The sequence below is a fragment of the Dicentrarchus labrax genome, unplaced genomic scaffold, assembly GCF_905237075.1.
Source record: "Dicentrarchus labrax unplaced genomic scaffold, dlabrax2021, whole genome shotgun sequence".
Lineage (NCBI taxonomy): Eukaryota > Metazoa > Chordata > Actinopteri > Moronidae > Dicentrarchus > Dicentrarchus labrax.
The window spans coordinates 11,890,406-11,911,797 of record NW_026136703.1 but is presented as its reverse complement, the minus strand read 5'-3'; the positions used below and the strand labels follow the sequence as shown (position 1 = coordinate 11,911,797).

General features: G+C 41.6%; 4 protein-coding genes across 6 annotated transcripts; 2 read left to right on the top strand and 2 right to left on the bottom strand.

The window, feature by feature from the left end:
• The first annotated feature begins 44 nt into the window (after positions 1 to 44).
• Positions 45 to 6,476, top strand: si:ch211-163l21.10 (basal body-orientation factor 1). Of its 2 annotated transcripts, none has more exons than XM_051393949.1 (11): positions 45 to 248; positions 363 to 615; positions 732 to 797; positions 2,382 to 2,525; positions 2,621 to 2,701; positions 2,886 to 2,956; positions 3,690 to 3,834; positions 4,386 to 4,876; positions 5,090 to 5,194; positions 5,973 to 6,044; positions 6,235 to 6,476. In XM_051393949.1, exons 1-11 carry the CDS (start codon positions 205 to 207, stop codon positions 6,332 to 6,334), a joined length of 1,572 nt encoding a protein of 523 aa, XP_051249909.1. In that variant the 5' UTR covers positions 45 to 204; the 3' UTR covers positions 6,335 to 6,476. The 2 variants fall into 2 exon arrangements, with proteins under 2 accessions (XP_051249909.1, XP_051249908.1); XM_051393948.1 differs by having other exon boundaries at positions 4,386 to 4,879.
• A 243-nt stretch (positions 6,477 to 6,719) lies between these two features.
• aldh6a1 (aldehyde dehydrogenase 6 family, member A1) lies at positions 6,720 to 13,955 on the bottom strand. Its single transcript, XM_051393944.1, has 12 exons — positions 13,790 to 13,955; positions 13,304 to 13,345; positions 13,118 to 13,192; positions 12,407 to 12,568; positions 12,095 to 12,173; positions 10,923 to 11,225; positions 9,700 to 9,821; positions 9,143 to 9,332; positions 8,468 to 8,649; positions 8,174 to 8,353; positions 7,197 to 7,295; positions 6,720 to 7,098 (listed from the first exon to the last, which is right to left on the bottom strand). Exons 1-12 carry the CDS (start codon positions 13,826 to 13,828, stop codon positions 6,994 to 6,996), a joined length of 1,578 nt encoding a protein of 525 aa, XP_051249904.1. The 5' UTR covers positions 13,829 to 13,955; the 3' UTR covers positions 6,720 to 6,993.
• Positions 13,956 to 14,146: 191 nt separating this feature from the next.
• gstz1 (glutathione S-transferase zeta 1) lies at positions 14,147 to 16,302 on the top strand. Of its 2 annotated transcripts, none has more exons than XM_051393952.1 (9): positions 14,147 to 14,403; positions 14,775 to 14,826; positions 14,920 to 14,987; positions 15,124 to 15,204; positions 15,301 to 15,426; positions 15,535 to 15,610; positions 15,695 to 15,747; positions 15,834 to 15,883; positions 16,104 to 16,302. In XM_051393952.1, exons 1-9 carry the CDS (start codon positions 14,374 to 14,376, stop codon positions 16,228 to 16,230), a joined length of 663 nt encoding a protein of 220 aa, XP_051249912.1. In that variant the 5' UTR covers positions 14,147 to 14,373; the 3' UTR covers positions 16,231 to 16,302. The 2 variants fall into 2 exon arrangements, with proteins under 2 accessions (XP_051249912.1, XP_051249923.1); XM_051393963.1 differs by lacking the exon at positions 14,147 to 14,403 and adding an exon at positions 14,507 to 14,668.
• A 35-nt stretch (positions 16,303 to 16,337) lies between these two features.
• Positions 16,338 to 20,881, bottom strand: zgc:163014 (uncharacterized protein LOC100038766 homolog). Its single transcript, XM_051393933.1, has 13 exons — positions 20,716 to 20,881; positions 20,474 to 20,641; positions 20,291 to 20,396; positions 19,995 to 20,111; positions 19,804 to 19,917; positions 19,547 to 19,724; positions 19,008 to 19,136; positions 18,195 to 18,382; positions 17,888 to 18,084; positions 17,713 to 17,804; positions 17,555 to 17,609; positions 17,169 to 17,266; positions 16,338 to 16,967 (listed from the first exon to the last, which is right to left on the bottom strand). Exons 1-13 carry the CDS (start codon positions 20,775 to 20,777, stop codon positions 16,747 to 16,749), a joined length of 1,725 nt encoding a protein of 574 aa, XP_051249893.1. The 5' UTR covers positions 20,778 to 20,881; the 3' UTR covers positions 16,338 to 16,746.
• Positions 20,882 to 21,392: the final 511 nt, after the last annotated feature.

Here is a 21,392-nt window from a genome sequence, read left to right as displayed (position 1 = left end):
ATACAAGCACAGAAATTTGACCTTTTTCCGGCTACAGCGTCTCCATAGCAACAGCACCACACAAACATTCACAGCGGGGTTACACAGGAGCCTGCTACCGTTACCGTTGAGCCAAACGTTAACACTCCCCGGGGTAATTACCGTCTAACTTCTTAGACACCGGGTTGTTTTGTGTCGTATTTTGGCCGGTAAAAGGTAGCAGTGATGCCGAAGAAAAAAGTCGCCAAAGTAAAGAGGGCGAAAGCCGGGTAAGTGCGCAACGTAACATTTGCATCTAACGTTACTCTTCTTCTTCTTCTTTTTTTTTTTTTTTTTATTTGTTGCTGCATTGACGTTCAAATTATTTGTGTATTTTGTCACAGGAAAGGAAAAAAAGAAGGCAAACAGGAGTCAAAGGCGGACAAGGAGTCGGACATCGAGAAGGCCAAGGCCAACGCTGCTCTCTGGGAGCTGAGGTTACAGGTCACCGACCAGTCCCTCGTGCAGTACCGTGACGCCTGCCGCAAGTTGGCACGCGCAAACGAGGAGCTCACCAACCAGCTGTACCGCGCGGAGAAAGACAGCATCGATATAACAGGTTTTCTGAAGAGACAGGATGCAGTCAAAGAGGAGAAGGTAACGTTTGGTGTGTGTGTGTGTGTGTGTGTGTGTGTGTGTGTGTAAATGAACGTGGGAGATGAATAATGGAACCGGTTTTTATTATTTATTGCTGTCACTTATTATTGTAACAGATCAATATGCTGCTGAAAAGCCTCAAAAGCCAGGAGGCCCTCGCACGTGAAGAGCAAAACAAACTGGTGAGTTGATTTTAAAACACGACCACAAGAAAAGAAATGCGACTTGCGCTTTCATTTGGAGCCCGCAGAACATGCTCAAGCTACCATGTTCATAGGAGAATCCTATATTATGATTTACTGTTCACAACTTAAACCTGTAGCATCTCAAAAATGTGCTGCGCTGTGTCTCAACAGCTGTCTTGTGTGTAATTATGTTGACACTTATTATGTAAGAAAACAACAAGAAAACAAAGCGACAATAAAACAAAAGAAGAAGAAGAAAAAAAAAACCTCACATTCCTAGTTACATGGTCTAATGTTATTTTTATTTATCTCAGTGGCCACAGGGGGAAAAAAAGCATGATTTAAAAGTGCTTGGTCGGGAAAAGCCAGTCACACTGTTGATCTTGATGTGTTAACCATACCTCACACAGATCCTTACTCTAAAATGCCAGTGTAAGTTACATAACACACACCAAAGGGACTTATTTTGGCTCCTTTTATGCTCACTGACCTCTGCTGCTTGTAGTTAAGATCAAGCTATCAAACTGACATGACAAAATTCAAGTGGCTTTACTAGACAAAAAAAAGGTACAAAAAAAACTTTTGCTTCTTTTGCTAGCAGCTGTTTTCCATCTTCCAGCTCTTACTTCATGCTGGTAAAATGGAGTCCAATAAGCTTCTGAGGAGGAAAAAAGAGGCATGGTCTGGACCGACTTGAAACATCCCTATTTTAGACATGTATGGAACTGTCACATATGTCCAGTTACGGGGAAAAAATACTGTTGTGTGGTTGACTCTAAAGACGTGACTTTAAGACGTGCTGAAGTGAAATTGTGAGGTGATTAAATGGTTCGTCTTGAAAATTTACTTAGCTAATGGAAAGTACTCCATCAAAGGCACTCAGGGAACACAAATGCCCTGGCTTTTGTCTTAAGAAGAGACCTGATGAAACTGGAGTGTTGAGAAACTCAGTCAGCCAAATAATTATTCAATAAAAGCTTTTCCAACTGCAGTTTCTGCACAGCGTGAGGAAAAGACAGATGCATGCAATACAAATCCCTTTAGACTGGCGGATATGTTTTGGAAAGCTGACGATTTGATAGATCGCACAGAGTGAAAATTGCATGTGATGCAAACCAACTTGAAATAAATAAATAAATACTCTAGATTGGTGCATTGACGTAGATGAATGTACACAGAGTTATGTGAAGAATAACGATTAGGCCCAAAGTTGTAATCAGATGGTTGATAACCTCTCATTTAGTCGTCATGTACATGTTTGTGGGTGCATGTTTTGCTAGTCTCTCATGACTTTGGTCATTTTGTCACATTTGTGCTCAGACTGGCTTTTCCACAGTAGCATCTTGAGGTATTTAGCCTGACTGATCTGCACAGAAGTTGGTTTGTAGAAGTGTATGGCCTCTGTGAACTTTGGTATAAAAATCTTATTCCCTGACTGATTCAAGCTGCACATATTTAACACATACATAACTTTGCAGAAGCATCAGCATATAGATTAGTGGATGCATATTTTCAGACATGCATTAAATATGTAGAATTTTATTCACTGTGTGCATCTAATTATATGATTGGTTTCGACAGGTTGAAAATTACACACTTCAAATCAATGAGATGCAGGAACTGTTCAGAAAGAAGTCCAGTGACTTTAACATGATCCAGGATGGAATGAAGAAAATTAAGGAGTTTCAGAAGAGGAAAGCCCAGATGGAGCAGGAGCTCAGTGATGTGAGGGGGAAAAACGCTGTATAACATGTTAGAGTGATTGTTCCTTTTGTCAAGATGTTAATACTGACAATGACTGTGACCTTTTTATTCTGTAGATGAGAGAAAACATGGATGTTGCTGACAAAGAGCACAGGGAAAACCTCAATGAAATGGAGTACAGATTCCTCCAAGAAAAGGTATTGTCAGGTCTGAAAGAATCATCTAAAAATGTCTGATCACTTTGGAAGATAATGACTAATGAGGTGATGTCACAGTGAAATATATCTGATTTTGATAATATATCAGCCTGGCTCCTGTTCATGGATATATAGAAACTTGTTCCTTGTGAAACGTCCGGTGAGTTTGCAAATTTCCCTGCAGGTTCGCCTGGAGAAGGAAGCTGAGCAAACTATATCCCTGGTAGTGGAGAAGGCCCACAATGAAGCCATTGTGTGAGTGTGTTTCCGCTGTACTGTCTAATTTTATTCTTTAAGCTGCTCTTTGATGTGCTCAGAAGGCAAAGAAAAAATAATTTACTCACAGTAGTGTTTATGTATATAAATAAATATATATATATATATAACTAGAACTAATGTTGTTTTATTGACCACACTGGTTGGTCATGTTCAGATAGTGTACATCGCCGAAGCCAATGATCACATCTTCAGCCGCCCCTGAATGTCCTGCAGGGAGGAGAGTGTAATGCTTGTGTGCAAAAACCATAGTTTATTACTTTAGAGGCCATAAGACATATATTTCACCATTGCTATGTTTAGTTATTTTTTACAGCTCATAAAACATCAACATTGATACTGGTGTGGTCCTGCCGGTTTGGTCTAAGTGTCAGTAATTGATTTCATTTTGAGCGCACTCAATTTTCTGTGCAGGAGCCAAAAAGCAAAACATGTGTACTAAGCTCTACACCTGTGGTTCTAAACCTTTTTGGTGTCAGGGACCCCAAGATGAATACATATCAGGCTGCAGAACCATATTTGATGTAGTCTCAGGGATCCCCGTCTAATAAGATAGTTATTCTATAACTGTCTATGCTGTGAAACTTATGAACAGAATAGTGATTCATATGCATCTTGTACATCTCATCTTAAAATGAAGAATCATAGGGATGTTCATACTTAGAGACAAATCTCTCAGTGGCTTTTTTTGTTTGTCCTGTAAACTATTTAGGCAGTTGGACGATGCCTCACGCTCTGTGTTCAAGGAGAATGTCCGTCTCAACGAAGCACTGAAATATCACATAAAGGAAGCAGAGGAACTGCAGAAATTGACACATTCATTGGAGAAAGAAAATGCCTTGCTGGAAGTAGACAAGGTATGTTTGAACCATAGGACAGTAAACAGCAGTGTTAGCATTAGGAACCGGCAGTCCTTGGATAGGGACCATTCATCTCCATAAAGTCATTTTCAATCATTTCAGTTATGAAACACTTGTCAGATCTGTGCAGAATATATTTCAGGTGGTTTTTCCCTTGTGTTGTTTACTTGTGCTGACCCTGTGTATTTTGCTTGTGGTCCCCCCCCCCCCACCTCCTGACTACTACCCAGCCTCTCAGTGGTCAGTGGTTGCGGTGAGTTTCCACTGGCGCATGGGTTCAAATTTAGTGGCTTCTCCTTCGCAGGTTTCTGGCACTGATTCTTTAAGACAAATAAATATTGGGCACATTAATCTTACCTCTGATGATGACAGTAAATCAAGAGAGTAAATCCACCTTGTTGAAGCTTTGGCCACTCACTCAGCAGCACAGGCTAGCACACAAATCATTATCTGTTCCAGCTCCATATTGGTATGAAAATGAAAGGATGTTCTAAAGTTAGCTCAATGTCATCGATGTTACTACTCTGCTCTTCTGTCGACTCACCCAGAACACGATTGAGTTGTTGGTAAAGAAGAACGCAGCTCAGATGGAGGCCCAAAAAAAGGAAATATCTAAACTGAGAGCCAAGGTAGCTTCCCTGGAGGAGGCCCTAGAGCTAAAAGCTGCGGAACCTGAGCGAGAGAAGGAGGAGGAGAAGGAAAGGACCCTGGTCAACATCCAGGCCAGCCAGGTAGAGCTGGAGAAGCTGCAGAAAGTGCTTGCCATGCGGGAGAGGGAATTGGGAAACATCAAGCGGCTAGCCAGCACCATTGTGGAGCAGCGCACAGAGCTGGAGCTGTTCTTCCATGAGGCTCTGGCTCAGGTGAAGCAGGAGATCACAGCCAGCAGGCAGCAATACAAAAAGGAGGCACTAGAGGCTTATCGCTGGAGGCTGAGAGAAGCCACAGCCGGAAAGCTGAAGTTCCCACCCATCCGCACCTTTCATAAAAGCCCCCACAGTACCAACTCTGTCCATTCAGACATGGAGGCGGCTGCAAGGTGGTAGGTCTAATTCCCATGACTTCTACAACTGTGTGTCTTTGTGATATTTTTATTTCCTCATGTTTATTAGCACCAAGTAACCTTTAACTCATCAGTGGCCATTAAACCCCAATACTTTAGATGGTTCATCTTAGTATGACCTCTGTATGAAAGAATTTGTACAAAAGCAGAGGTTAACATTAATTTTGATTTCATCCACCTGTTTTTAAGGCCTCATCAACCTGGCAGCAAAGTTCAAATCTCAGATCTGACTTGGGAGCAGAAGGAACAAGTGCTCAGGCTTCTCTTTGCTAAAATGAACGGGCAGAGGGAAAGGTAATAAAACCTTGTAATGATTGTATTATGTCTGTCTTAACGAAAGATTTGTTGGTTGCTTGTTTATCGCTCATCTACATCATCCTAAATAATACTGTACAATCCACTTGTAATCCCTCAAAATGGACTGAAACTTCTGGATGAATTACTGCTGAACAACAAAGCGCAGTGACACCAAGCACTAGTTCAGGCTGAACCTCTGGTGACTCCTCCCTCTTTTTAATGTTTTAAACAGCCATTTTCTCAGCAGAAGAGGATACCATAAAACATCAGTTAGGCTTCAACCAATTTTCTTTTCCATCCAGCTGCTTAAAAAGAATGAAGAAAGAGTCTGGGCACAATAGTAAAAATAGGCCCAGCCACAGAGTCGTGTGCTTGGAAACAAACATCTGGTCACGTCGATATGCTTTCAGCCCATTGGCCCCTCTTTACGTGCACTAGCAGTTTTATTTTGTTCTTTGAACGCTTGTGGTCAGAGAGCAGCTGGTAACATGATTTTCAGAAAGGAGTGTGCAGGGGATCTGGATGTATGGGGGTATGGCAGGCAGGAGATGTGTATTCATGTTAACAGTGGTCTGGCACCTAGTCCAGCAGAGTAACGCAGAACATTTGGCGACTCTAGAGTCAGTTATCCAAGTCCATGTGCATTGTGTTGACCCAGAGTAACCCCTTTCCAGGACAGGCTTCAGGCCTAAGTGAATAGACACCAATGTGCTAAAACATGGCTTTTCACTACGAGGTACTGTATTTAACTGCAACTCTGCATTTTTCCTGATAGGAAGGCCAGCCAACATCTGGCTTGGTCTGCCTCCTCTGAGAAGAAGAACCTTATTGACAGCGATGCAGCCGGGTAAGACACTAAAGGAATGTACGAGAATAAAAGTTGATCCTCATCCTTGCAATTATGAAGCCTGTGCAGATTTATTGGTCCCACATTCCATGTTTAGCTGAAAAAGTTTTGGCTGTGAGAATATGAGTGCCTACATGTGATTTATCAGGCAGATGCATTTTAGTGTTGCATAATGATGCCTGTCTTCCAGAATTAGAGAGGAGCTCTCCCCAGCGACCTTCATCACCCAGGCGCCTGAGCCCGTTCTGCCCTCCAACCCAAACAGCCTACCGGATATACACACCACATGACCTCTGTGTGGCCTCTACAGTGCATACTGCACAGTGGATTGTTTGCCTCTGCTTTGTGCGCTTCCCACAGAGCGTCAATCATGTGTATTCAGAATACAAGATGTTTGTTTGTGCTCATTATAAATATCTTGCTATGAATGTATATATGGCTTGTGAGTATTATTTTGTATATGAAGCTTGTTTGAATGCTGTCACAACCCATTTAAGAGGATCTGTTCCCTCAGGTCAGACTTACTTTCTGAACACAAAGTGCAGATACTAAAATATGCACCAGATAATACACAAAATTGGAAGGTGGGTCAGTGGAATACCATGCAGTGTGTCTATGGCAACCATCATTTATGGGGATTATACACATGCACACACACACACACACACTACACTGTGAGTGTTTCAGTATTGGTGTATTTGAGGAAATGACCCAATAACATGAGCTCAGCTGCACAGATCCTTTGTGTAGTTAAAATGGCCACAGTGGTTTACATTTACAGAGTATCTATACATACAAATATAAAGTCTTCATAGGGGGGATATTTACTAACAACCTGTATCCATGAGCTATTCACATTGATCATGTAAGTCTGTTTTCTAAGCGGAAGAAAGGTAAAGAAGAGTTCTTCTGGTTTATCTGACTGTACAGCAGCACTTTGAGGGAGTATTTAGCGTCCCATAGTAGGCATGGTAACTGCAGGACTTTTCAAGGTGGCATCTTCAGCTTTCCATTGTGAGGTTACAGTTTTGATCTGTGTGTAGAACTGGATGCCCTGGATGGTAAAAATAAAAACATTTACATCAAAACTCAGAACAAACTCAGTGTGTTCTTTTAAGCTGTACCAAAACAATGCTTTTGTTTATTTCATACTTGTTTTCCGTAGAAGTTCGTGTCCCCTCTGAAGGATCCTCTTGATCCAGTGAAGGAGAACATAGGCAGTGGAACAGGGATGGGCACATTGACTCCAACCTGCAGAAAACAAGTATTTTCCCTTTCATTTCCATAAGTGGAAGCTTTGTAAAACAATTCCCCGAGATCCTAAATTGCTAGGATGAGTAAGATGCGGATGATGAGAGATGTGGTACATCCATGCTGTTTAAAAAACAAGCTTACATGATCGCACTAAACAAAGCTAAACCTGTGGCTTATATTGCAGTTTTTAAAGAACAGCATGGTCATATGAAAGGGAAGAAAAACTAAATAAAACATTTTGTTATGAAGGCAATAGAGGCATGGCATGGTTGGTTTTGAATGTTTGAAACAGCAAGAATAAGTTTGCACACACTAAGGCCTTTTGGCGAAGGTGCAGCAAGGAAAAAAAAAAAAAAGGAAAAGTAGATGTTTGTTGCATCGAGGTTTGGAGAGGAGAACAGCACATGGCCTGCACAGCATTCCCCGACATGTGAACAGCAAATACAGTGCATAACTAAGGCTCCATAGGCAAACAAACAGGGTAGAAGCTGGACATATTTATGCTAAAACGTTGAACAAGACCCTAGGAATCCCTTTTGAGTTTAATTTAAGATTTCCCTCCTCGAATACTACCTGGAAAAATGTTTCTATGTCCCCCTGTTTTCATTTAACAGACACATATTTGCTGTAGCTATTTGTAGTCTTGACTGGTTGGGAAGTGGAGGGAAGGGGGTTGCCGAATGTGTGTATTTTAGGTTATGAGCAAACAGTGCTATACTTGACATGGAAAATAATTGTTTTAATGTTTGTGAAAGTTTTCAAACAGAAATGTGATGTGCTCCCTGCTTGAGATGCTGTATGCACATGACAGAGGGATGTGAATGTCTCCTTTCTCCCAAAACAGAGGAACACATTTGGAGGCTGCAGCCACTCACCTGGCCCACATCCACCTCGTGCGTGTATTTGCGTGCAGTGGCGCCATTTGTGGTGAAGATAGCAGTGCCGTTGCCATAGGGGTTGCTGTTGACCAAACTGATGGCATCGTCGAGAGTGTCTGCCTCGAGAACAACCAACACAGGCCCGAAGATCTCCTCAGAGTAGCACTTCATCGCAGGCTGTGAGAGCAGAAGAGTGAAAACTCTTACTGGCAGTTTAGTTTTAGACTTGTTCTTAAAAAAGGTACTTGGTGCAAAAACGTATGTGTAAATAAACAGATTAAAACCACGTACAGTGACATTGCCGATGATGGTGGGACCCACAAAGTTGCCGTGCTCATAACCCTTGACATTGACGTTTCGCCCATCCAGGAGCAGCTTAGCTCCCTCATCCACACCACTCTGGATCAGACTGCACACTCTCTCCTTGGCCTGGGGAGAGATCAGAGGCCCCACGTCCGCACCAGGCTGGTCTCCTAGCAGGGCCCCAGAAACAACCAGCTATAAGGTTACAAATTGTGGCACTCGCATGATGTGAGCACATTAAGGGCACTGACTTTCACATACGGCTTTTGCCACAAACACGCAAAAGCCAGGACGAGGGGCTCCCTGAGGCACTCCCTGAAAAATGGATACTTACGGTTTTCCTGTCTACTACACAAATTAGAGTCCATATCAATGGAAACGTGAGAATGATTCTTCATTCTACTGCACATCAACTTAGCTTCTCAAAGCGTTTGATGCTCTGAACCGCTATTTAGGTCTGAGCTGCAGATCTGGCCACAAATTTGCAGCATGGCTGACTCAACAAGCCCTCTCTCCCAGCTGACTCCAATGTGAAGTTAAAACAGAGAAAAAGGCGAGAGGTGTGGTCAGGGCGGTGTGGGTGGCCCCCGAGATGACTAAACTGAAGGCTCCTATGGGCTCAGGAGAGACAGAGGTGAGGGGTGGGCTGACGTGTTGTGGTACCTGCGTTCACGCGCAGGGCCTTGGATCGCTCCACCAGCTCCGGCAGCCAGCTCCGTGCCTCGCCCACTAGGATAGCTGTGGACAGAGCCATGCAGCGCTGTCCCGCAGCCCCGAACGCTGCACCCACGAGCTGGTTCAGAGTGTTCTCCTTGTTGGCATCCGGCATCACCACACCATGGTTCTTGGCTCCCTATAGTACATGAGAGGTGGTTAGCCTTCTGCTGTTTGATCTCCACATTACAGCAACTGGTTAGTCACAAGTGAGAACATAATATCAGAAAATTATATACAAACAGCCTACAAATTTTATATAGTAAATTTGTTCCACATTTTAGACCATATGGGATGGATACACATCAATTAAAAAAATAAATCTTCAACAGGGTTGCACAGCTGCAATCTCTGTTTTGCAAGTTTTGCACCCTCTCCTCTGTACAGCTGGCAGTGAGGAGGAGCGGTGAGGGTCAACCATCTGTTGGACAATGCTCCCACCTTCTGGACATTTACAGCAAGTGTCAGACATTACACCTGTGTTGCGTTTATCATTTTATACTCACCATGTTCGACTGGACCCTCTTTCCATTTTTAGAGCCCCTCTCGTAAATATATTCCCCAGCTTGATTTGAGCCTACAAAGCTGATGGCCTTGATGGCCGGGTGGTCACAGATGAAATTCACAGCTGTGGCAGAAAGACACAAACTGTATTAACTTAGATATTCTTTAATCAACCACATTAATAATAATAACCACTGATATTTCAAATACTGTGTGGTAATGCTTTACAGTCAAGTCAATTATAAGATTTATAGAAAATTGAGAAACAGTCATTTTTATACATTTGTTCAGCCTCAAAATTGCTTAGATGAGCTTTCACCTTCACACCAGTACTAAGTCAGACATAGTAAAACCTTGTGCTATCACAATTTGCGATGGGCCTCATTCTTATTTGCTGTCATATGTAAGATTTGTGTCCTATTGGATGTAGGACTGCAACTAATTATTTTCATTATAGATTAATCTACCAAATATCTTCTTGATTAATTCCAGAATTTAAAAGACATTATTTATGTTCCACTCCAGACAAATTGCAAAAATTATGTCTCTACTCTACTGCTATGATCGATAATTTATTAAACATGTTTTTTCCACATAAAAAGTTAAGAAAAAACTGGTAAGGGGCTGGAAGCACACTCTTTCTCCCTCATTAAGAAATTCTGGATCTATGAATGCCCCACCCACCGCTGCTTGCTTTAAGTTGACTGGTGAAAGAGCAGTGCGTATCAAGAGGAAATATCCTAGGAGTCTCTGGGGGAAGAGTCTGTTTTGCACTAAAAATGGCAACTAGCAAATGTATCAGAATGGTAAATGTAGTTAGCATCTTTATTTCATTTACGTTGTTTCTTAGCTTGTAAGTGGCAGGGCTGATACAGCTTTAGTGGTGGTGAAATATAAAGCGGTCGACAGATATGGAGTTTTCAATGGCCGATGCCGATACATAGAAAGCAGGGCTGCTGATGGCCGATATGTAATGCTGTTATCAAAACAAAGAACAGTCATGTAGAATTCTATTCTATTAAGAAATGCAGGCATATGTTTACAGCGGGATGTATGAGAGTTATAGTACAAAACTAATTTTGGACGTTTTAATTCCTTCATCTGCCCTAAATAATACAGTTTCACCATTTACACTGCCTTGTAGCTACACTACAGATTAGGATCAGACACCAAACAGTATGTCCTGACAATTGCTGGCTAAAAGGAAACAGAGACCAACTCTTACCAGCATGTTGGCCGTGAATGACGTTAAGTGTCCCGTCTGGTGCACCGGCATCCTGCATCATTTTGACCAGCAGCATGGCGCAGGATGGCACCCGCTCTGAAGGCTTCAGCAGGTAGGTGTTGCCGCACACCATGCCCATGGGGAACATCCACAGGGGGATCATGGCAGGGAAGTTGAAGGGGGCGATGCCGGCGCACACACCGAGGGGCAGGCGGTAGGTGTAGGTGTCCATGTCCTTGGTGATGGACGGCAGGGTTTCGCCGAGCATCAGGGAGGTGATGCTGCAGGCGTGCTCCACAACCTCTGCAAAGAGAAGGAATAAACAGAATGCAACACAAGAGTTAATTGGTTTTGGTTCCTTTTTGTTAGATGTGTAAAGCCATTAAAAAATTGTTTGTGTCTGGTATATTGATAACCATCTAATTTTAATATGCTGTGTGTGTGTGTGTCTGTGAATGATCTGCTGCACTGAGACATTATTATAATGCACTATAGACAAGTATTGAGTGTGCTGACTTTGTGTGTAAACTGAGAAAATGTCTCCAGTGTGAAATTTCAAAAACTCAGAAAAGGTACGCCTCTCCTTCAATGTATAGGATTGTGTCCTTAATTTGTAATGACCAGTGTTAACACTTTTACAGTATCAATAATTAATTATTTAAAGATAAGATAAGGAGTAGAAAAAGAAAGCTAAACATTTTTATTTTTATCAGCCTCAAAAAAATTGTTAATCTCTTACCATAATATGAGGGATAGGGTAGTTTAAAGAGTAACTATTACATGTCAACAGCTTATTAGTTTAGATTCAACCATTTTTTGATATTACACCACTGTGGTTAAGGTTCGGTTAGGATTAGGCACAAAAAACATCTTGGTTAGGGTATGTTCATAAATTCTCAGATATACTCTTTAGATAATCTGTTAAACATCTACAAAAAAAGCAAAACAGCTAAAATGTTACAAATACTCTATGAACTATTTGAAGGCGGTAAAAATAACAGCAGTAATTATTGCGAAACATAAAAAAAATCATTGTTTGGGTTTAGTATAACTCATTAACTATTCCTGCAACCACAAAGTAAAAGCCTACATGAAATGCAAACGTTTACCTATTTGTTGCCCTTTGTGTGTGTGTGTGTGCGTGCGCTCGTGCATGAGTGAGATAATCTTACGCAATCCTCTGAACACATCCCCCTCTGCATCTGCAAGGGTCTTGCCCTGTTCCACTGTGATAGCCTTGGCAAGTTCTTTCTGAAACATAACACGACCCTTGTGTCAGTCCTTTGTTTTCAGCTTTAGATTTAATATAATCTCAACAAGAGTCTTAGTATGAAATGAAAACAGCAGGCTCTCAACTAAGATGTAAAAATGTAACCGTTGTATAACTTTATCATAAATCATTAAGTAATCAAGTTGAAAGGTGCTTAATGGTAAACTCTTGCTTTCATTTGCACCTTATTATATTTTCTGACCCTTTGACTTACAATGTTGTCCTTGATAAGCTGTTGATAGCGAAGAAAGACCTGCTGCCGAGCCAAGATGGAGGTCTCGGACCAGGAGCGAAAGGCTCTAGAGCACGAGTCCACGGCAGCCAACATCTCCTCCTGGGTGGCTTTAGGCACACGTGAGATCACCTCGTTGGTAGCCTGCAAAGGATATAAATGCACATTAATGCACCAAAGATTAATTACTTTGAATCAGCAGGGGCTACATGTTACGTAAAGGGTGAACTCTAGCAGATGTTTTAACAGATACACGGGCCATTCATTTGCAGGAGTTTATCAGGTACAAATGACAGTATTTTCCACTCAGTCCTTGAGGAAACATTAATGATTCATAGGTTATGACTTCCTATCCAAGTGAAGGTTTAAGTAATATCTCTTCATTGGCAATCAGTTATTTTGGTATTAATTGACTTATTTTACACTTTAAATTGTTTTTAATTTTGGTGTGTTGATACTGTAAATTTGCTCATATAACAAAGCTTAATGCAAATTTCTTTTCTTTTTTTTTAACTTACAATAACCACAGAGAGCAGTTTTACCCATACACGTGCACATACATTAAACATTGTGTAACAGGTTAAGGAACTCCACAGACAACAGCAGGATGTACCTTACCCAGCTACATAAGTGAATTTGGTGGGGGGGAAAGTGCAAAAGTGTTTGAAGATCTGGGCCAGGTAAAATACTTACAGGATTGTGAATATCCAGCCATTCTGAAGTCTTGGATTCAACAAACTTCCCATCAATGAAGAGCTTGGTGGTAGGCTGAGAGGAGAGTGTCACATTTGCATTTAGTCCGCAGGTTAATTATGCATGTATGACATTTGATGCAAAGTGTAATAGCAGACAATTAAATGCCCTCTCTTCTCAACTCACCACTGAGGAAGAGTAGCACATGCGGCCAACTTTAAGTGGGACCTGAGAAAGAAACACAGCAGGGAGTCTGAAATCATCAAATTCAATAAATATTATTCATTATTCTAAAAACAGTGACTGTAAGTTTGGTTTACATATTATGGCAAACATTAAATACACAAAACCAGCTGTTTCCTCTTGCAGACTTAGGTGTCTACAAGATTAATGAGCAACTACAAAGTGTGGAGCAATGAAAAGACTTGAAGGGGAACAAAGTCAAGCTGACAGGACTGGAGGAGAAGAATGAAAGCAGTCAATCCTTCAAGTGCAGAGATTTTACTTGTGTTAGAGCACACACACACACACACAGAGAACAGTTGAAGTTAGGCCACTTCAGAAATCCTGCAGCACATGACACCTGGCACTTTGTAAACAATGTGAGCTGTCAAACCTGCCTGCGTCATTAGCTACTGAGGAGAGTTTTAAAAGCTATTAAACTTGTCTTACCTTTGCCTTTAGCACTGATCTTAATGCAGTTGTCGCCATGGTGGAAATGTTATTAAGTGCAGGTCGACTTGATTTGACCAGCTCCCCCAGGTAGGACGGTGGCCAGCAGGAGACAACATAAAGCTTTTCTCCCTCACGGACATGTATTACCTGTGGGCGGGCTCTGAGGAAATCCGCGGCTCGCTATTCGCTCCGTGTTCGCACTCCCATGAACAACGCGGCCTGATTGGCCAACTGTGAGCGCCTTCTATCCAATCCGCGTGCGATATTTTAGATAATCCCGCCCTAACTGTGAAACTCGGCTAATGATTGGATAAAATGATTCGGCAGTCTGGCTGGAAGTTACGCAACCCGGAGCTGAACTGTGACCAGAAGCTCGGAGCTTGAACTAAGCTGGCTGTTCTGATTTTTAGCAGAGTGTTTGAGCTGTGTCTGCATGACATTGTAAACTCGTCACTGAAGACAAGGAAGAGGGACTTTTCTGTGAAATGTGCAGGACGTATTCGACGTGTCTTTGAGCTAGCAGCACAGCGTATCCCCCCCCCAAAAAAAATAAAAGCGATAACGTTATCACAGACACAGCAATGCACTTGTCCTTAGTTTGCCTCGCCAAGGTACTGTAATACAATTGTTGGCTGTTTGCTATGTGTGTGTGTGTGTGTGCGCACCAGGTCGCTAATGTGAACCATGTGAAGCCCAGATGTTGCTTAGTCATGGACCAAAGAGTAGGTAGGAGGGATTTTAGGAGCACATCCTATTGGCTGCTGGAGGATGATGAGACTGTTGAACTGGAAAACTACTTGCAATAGTTGATTCAGTCAGAAAAGTTCAGAAAAGTAGAGCAATTTAAAAACAAAAGCTATGGCGACCCAAACTAAGGTGAACCAGTAGAAACATTTTAGATTGAAGTTAAATATATTTAAAGGGAAATGTGATGGGTTTTTTAAATGGACTGAACGTTTTTCTGTTTTGTGTTTCTGCACAGCCTGTTCTTCATGGATATTTCAGAAGCTCCTGCTCATGGAGAGTCCGCATTGGTAAGTCTCGACACATCATTTGACTACTTAAACAGTTTTTTCTTTAAAGTATTTTGATGTGAACGAGATAATAATTAACTTTTTGTGCACCAGCCTTTGCTCTTAAAGGTATTGAATATGACCAGGTTCCAGTCAGTCTAATCAAAGATGGAGGTCAGCAGGTATATCAATGCAAAAATTACACACTGACATGACTGTACATGATAATGAGCATTATAAAGTGTTATCGGCTACTCTGGTCTTAAATGAACAATGTGTGCATATAGATGTTAAAAAAATCTTCTAAATGTTCTCAAGTTTACACAACAGTACAAGACATTAAACCCCATGCAACAAGTGCCTGCAGTTGAAATAGATGGCACCACCCTCTCTCAGTCAGTGAGTCCCCAAACTCTTCACCCATGTCCATCCTACAACACCATGTTTTAGTTAACCAACTGAAATACTGATGGAAATGGTTTCTTGCTCACACAGCTGGCAGTGATCCAGTACATCGATGAGACCAGGCCAGGCCCTCGGCTTCTTCCAGCAGACCCACAGAAACGTGCCCAGGTTCGGATGATAAGTGATCTCATTGCCTCCGGGATACAGCCACTGCAGGTGAGAGGAGCACAGTCCAAATCATAACAAAGTCAAACTGAAGCTATTTTGGATACAAAAGTCTACGGTTGCAAGTTCACAGTATGGATTCATTCCTGAATGTTTCAGAATCTGTACGTGATTCAGAAAATAGGAGCAGAAAAGATGCAGTGGGCTCAGCACTTTATTGATCGTGGCTTTCAAGGTTAGTGAAAGCTCATCTTCTCAACTATACATCCACACTTCACTTCCCTTTACAATATTATTTATGTGTACCTTTCTCTTCCAGCTCTTGAGCCCATTCTGAAGCAAACGGCGGGGAAATATTGTGTAGGTGATGAGGTAAGAGCATGGCTAGCGTATTAAAGAGTAACAACAGTGTGATATACAGCAGAAATGTATCTTCTAACTCACTGTTTACCTTTCAGATATCCATGGCAGACATCTGTCTGGTCCCACAAGTCTACAACGCAGAGCGGTATGTAATCAGAAATTTCATAAAAAGTGCAACATAAATGCCAGATTAATACTCAGTCGGCCCTAAATAGAAGAGATCATGATGAATGTCATGGCATTTTGTAATTGATAGTTTAGCATGTCTTCGTTGTTTTTAACCCTTTTTGTTTACATAAAATGTGCCAAAGACCCTGCTGAACTTCTACAGAGATGCATGACCTCTTTGTCTTTAATCTCTATAGATTCAAAGTGGACGTCGGGCAGTATCCAACTATCAAAAGGTTAAATGAAGCCTTAGTTGAGATTGAAGCTTTCAAAGAGAGCCACCCGTCCATGCAACCAGACACACCTGTGGATCTGCGTGCATAGAACAACATCTGAGCAGCTTTAGAGACAGCCATGCAATTTTGTATATTGTTAAATAAAATGCAGTGAATATAATTGGTTTTCAGTGTTTACTTTAAATAACAAGAAACTGAGTTAAAAATATTTATTAGGATTTTGACTTTATCCAGCATGTTACCCTCAAATACATACCAATATGTGGGGACAAGGTAAACAACAAAGAAATGTGTAAAACATGCAGATCACAGATTTGTTATGCAAAGTGCAAAACCCCTCAGCTCACAGATCGCAGCATGTTGTCTATGTAGGGGAAGTATTGATGGTCATTTAAGAGGCAAAAACCAAGCTAAAATAAAGCTGTAGAATACATCATACAGAAATTCAAACATTTTAACATGTAAAGACAAACAACCAGGCAGAAAAACAGTTATAGATAGTTGCAGATGCCATTTTTCTCATATTATCACAGCGTCTCTGCCTCCACTGTTTAAAAATGGTAAAAACAATTGTCTTGTTCAGATATCCTCCCTAATGAATCCATCAGCTGTCACCAGGGATCTCCACTGTGCACCTGACTGTGTCGTTGTAGAAGGTACCGGAGCAATCTGAACCACCAAACACCAACAATGTGATGCGGATGCTGACATTTTTGTGCTTCCCAGCGTCCGTTAGGGTGGAGCAGCCCAAATGTATCATGCTGTGTCCCGCACGAGGCTTGGAGCAAAGCAGAGGAGACGCCACTGAGCTCCACATGGTGGTGTCTGAGGAGAAATCACAGCAGGGGGGGGATTCACTTTACACAACAGTTGATTTGTGACACATAACAGGGTGACTTAAAGTAAAAGTCTGTTTTAGTGCCAAAGACCAACCTTATTGAGCAATTATGGACTGAAGTTAATAACATTAGTATCGTTTTGAGTTATTTACTATACATAAATCGGTTGGCAGTGACACAAACTTACCAGTGTTGAAAATATGTACGTCCTGCAGGGCTCCGATGGCACTGCAACCTCCACTGATTAAAATCTTGTTGTCTGAAACTGGTAGAGCTGTGTGAAACCTGTCCATGTACAGCCGAGGAGATTTTTCATATGTACCATTACTGTTCTAAAACCAGTTTATACACAATAATTAAACATGCATCTTCACTTTTGTTATTTCATGTTGAGTTAAAAAAAAAACCATAGGAAACAATGCAGAGAGAATTTTGTCTCTAGAAATGATATTTTGTGTTAAAACCAATTAAATTCAATCGCAGTTTTTTTTTCTGTGCATGACACCAAAAATATAAAAAAACCAGATGGCTACGTTAGTGACATCTCTCAAGGTTGATTAATCATGTACTCACCCTCGAGGCAGTGGTGGCATGTTCCCACACTTCACAGCTGTGTACTCCATGAATCCTTCCCTCATTAAGGAAAAAAAAAAAAAATAAAATATATAAACAGTTTAAATCTGGACACAAAATTGTTTCCTACTGCAGCCACTGAATCTTCTTCATCTTACCCAGATCTAGAACGTGGAGATCGTTAAGGTACGTAGCAGTTTTCCGTCCGCCAAATATTATCAGCTTCTGTGACATGAGTGTGGCTGAGTGACTGCGTGACACAAACACAAGGATGTAAAGTAAAGCAGTACTTCGATGAAACTAACTGCAGTCGTTTTTAAAAAGAAGACTGACCCAAACCGTGGCAAAGGTCTGTCCCCCTCCACAATCGGCTGGTACCAAAGTTCAAACTCTGGGTTAAAGATGTACAGAGCATTACTGCAGGATTTATCCGCAGAGGAATGGCTCGGTTGAACTCCACCAAAGACAAAAAGCTCTTTCTTATAAAAGGTTGCAGAATGATATGCCAAATTTGGAACATTGCCTTTTGCCTAAAAAGGGGGGTAAATCCACAAAAACAAACCAAAGGAAAGCATTTCCTATAACTCTGCTTGAGGATTTGATAAGAAAAACTACTGTTAGTAACTTGCAACAAACCCACAGTGACAAGCTTCCACTTCCAGGTCAAAGTATTAAGGATGTACAGCTCGCTGTAGCGCTGACCCTCCCTCAGGCCACCGTAAACAAAGACCGACTTAGAGTCTGGGTCATAGGTTGCAGAGTGTCCTCGGGCACACGGCGGTGCGGGTCCAGAAGCAGACGAGTTCATGGGGAACCAGAAGTCATTGTCTGGGAAGATGTCAAAAAGGTGATACAATGTGGGAAAACACATCATGTTCAGTGCGCAAATGCTTGAGGGCTAAACATATATGAAAAAAAATCTGCTTGGAATAATCTATGTTTTTCTGCAAAAAATAGTTAAAAAAATAAACATTATTAAAATTCTGCAAATGTTGTTAATTTTTAAAGTTTTCCTGTCGGACACAAGATGTCTCCTACTTCATTGTCAAGTCCATTCTCAGTGTATGTGCTCTGGTGGATTCAGGTTTCTATATCACACTTGTATAAGTTGCATACTGGACCAGGACTGACTTCCTAACTATTTGTGATGTCACAAATAATGCTCATAGGCCCCACCCCTTAAAAATCTGATTTTTAATGAGAACAGAGAAACTTTCCACTTTCAGCAGATGAATGTGAAAACATCCTTCTAGTGTCAGACTCTGTACAAACATCATTCTGCACAATGAAGCTCAAACATCCAACTGCAGGAACAAGAAGAACAACATATTTAGTGGAGGGGAACTGTAATTCCTTCTTTGGTCGTAAACAATTTCCCCTTATGATCTGCTACCAGCAAGCTGACCAATAAGCAATATATGACCAAACAAATGATTAAACAAACTCCACTGACCTAACTCGAGCTTCCACAGAGAGTCCTTGCAGTAGTTTTGATCTGCCGTCTCCCCTCCGATGAGGATGGCTGTGTCAGGGTCACTCAGACACATCGTGTGGCTCCAGCGCTTTGATGGACACACTGAAACTAAACCCAAGTGTCTGTGAAAACCCATTTTGTGTGTCTGTGTCTGTGCGTGTGCGTGTGTGTGTGTGGGGTACTAACAATATGCTATTTTTTCCCCCAAGCAGTGCTACTTTCTTTATCTTCATTATAATGGCTCATGTGTAAAAATAGGCTATTATTGATGTATGATTCTTGCATGAGGGTGATTCATCACTAATTCTAATAAAGATCCTTGCCATCACCACGGCAGTGTGGTGACATAGTGTCCTAAACTTCACTCAATTAAACTCAAAGATAAAACAAACTGTCTTAGACCCACTCAGTCTGCATGCCAAATAGCCATTATTCGCTAAAACAAAAGTGAGCTCCCCTGAACGCCATAGTATAGTTCGCACACTGACTGCAACGATTGTTAAGTTCCTGTTTCTTACCTTCTCTGTTCTCATTCTTTATCTGTACAGTCATTTCTTCTTGGCTGCTCATCCTGGACAGCCTCTTTTTCTTGGGGGTTGAAGCCTGGTCTATGTCCTCAATGAGACTGTCCATGTCCTCAGAGCTCCATGTCAGGTGGCCTCTCTTACTAATAACTGTCCGTCTGGGTGTCTTATCCTTTCATTTGCACGGTATCACAGAATAAGTAACCCCACCCACACTGAGACATCAATATATTCTTAAGCATGACTCTTACCGTAGGCCAAACTACGGGTTTATTTCTCATAGTTGAATCACTGGTGTCAATTCTATTAACTTGGATCTCAGCATAGCAAACACTATCACCCAGGTGCATGGAGTTGGTAGTTATCTGCAAAGCAGGACAACGATGAAATCTGGCAGCAAAAGTGGAGGCTACAAGAACGATTTTAACCCCGTTTATCTCACCGTTTCATTTCCAGTGCTTTGGGGTAATGTGCAAGAGAGATCAGTGGTGTTGTGCTGTTCTGGGAACAGACATTTCCTTTGAACCAGAGGAGTACTGCTGAAGACTTCATCCTGTGGCTAGTCAGTGCACAAAAACAGTGAAAATGTACAAAATGATGCCTTCTAAATGCAGAAAATGAGTGAGTAAAGTATCATTGTTAGGTATATGTATAAGTTTTAGGATACTTGCTTGTTGTTTTCCTTATGCTGAACATTAACTAGGAACATCCATCTCTGTGTTAACAACTGAAACCTACCTCTCCGCACACTGAGAGCACAATCTTGCCATAAACTCCTCTCCTGCCTCTCTCTGCTGCCACTGTGACAATGTCAGCGCTCCAGTCACCCTCCCAGGTCAGGCACCTGAGTTCAGAGTGGATTATACCAATTTGAAGGGTTTTTATTGTGTGGAAAGTAACTAATCCCCTTCTTCTACATACCTTGCTTGTGGTGACAGGGTCCCAATGTTCTGAGCCGGTACTTCTGCACTGACCAGAACATCTACTGAGATTGTCTCATTACATTTCCATTCCCCAAGACCAAAGATGACCAGGTGTTTGGGAAGAGGCAGTGGGACGTGGACTTGAAAGCACCTTCGGTTGGATTTGCTGCGGGAGGTGAAACCCGGACAAGGTTTGAGAGGTTGTTTCAGAGTTAAAAACGACTGAATGTGGAGGCCTACCTGATGAACTGGCGGGGAGCGTCACGCAGGGACCAAAGGACGTAGAAATTCAGCCTCCCCATTGTTGGTTCAGGGTCGCCTCATCAACTAACGTAGTTTTTGAGAACAAGCAGCTAGCAAAACTTTGGCCCAACCTCGAGCTCCGGTAATCACCTCTGATTGGCTGACTCGAGCTCGAGGCCGTTGTGGAAACGCGCACGTGAGACCTCAGTATAATTAATTGATTAATTGCCAGGAAACTGAACACCTGGATTGTTTGGTGTTACCGAACAATGCACTGTTTGTATAGTAGAACTTATTTTAAAAGCCTCTCATGTACTCTTTTCTGTCCTGTGTAAGTGGAAGAAAATATAAATGGAAATCACTAAAAGCAGCCAGAAGTAATTTTATTGAAGAAGTAAGATTATAACTATTATTTACCACTCTAAGCCTTTTATTTCCCTAGATAAAAAAAAAAACACAGATAAGTTATATTTGACAAAATGCTTCATCTGTTCAGTTTTTATGGTCACATCAGAGATATTCATTCATCTCTATGGTCATTAATGAGGCTGTGGTTTATGGAGCCGAGAAACTGACTTGATTTATTTTATAATAAATTATGTTTTCATTTATCAACTGATTATTAGTTCAAGAAAAAACTAAATGTCTGGAGATTAATGATATATTTTAAAGAC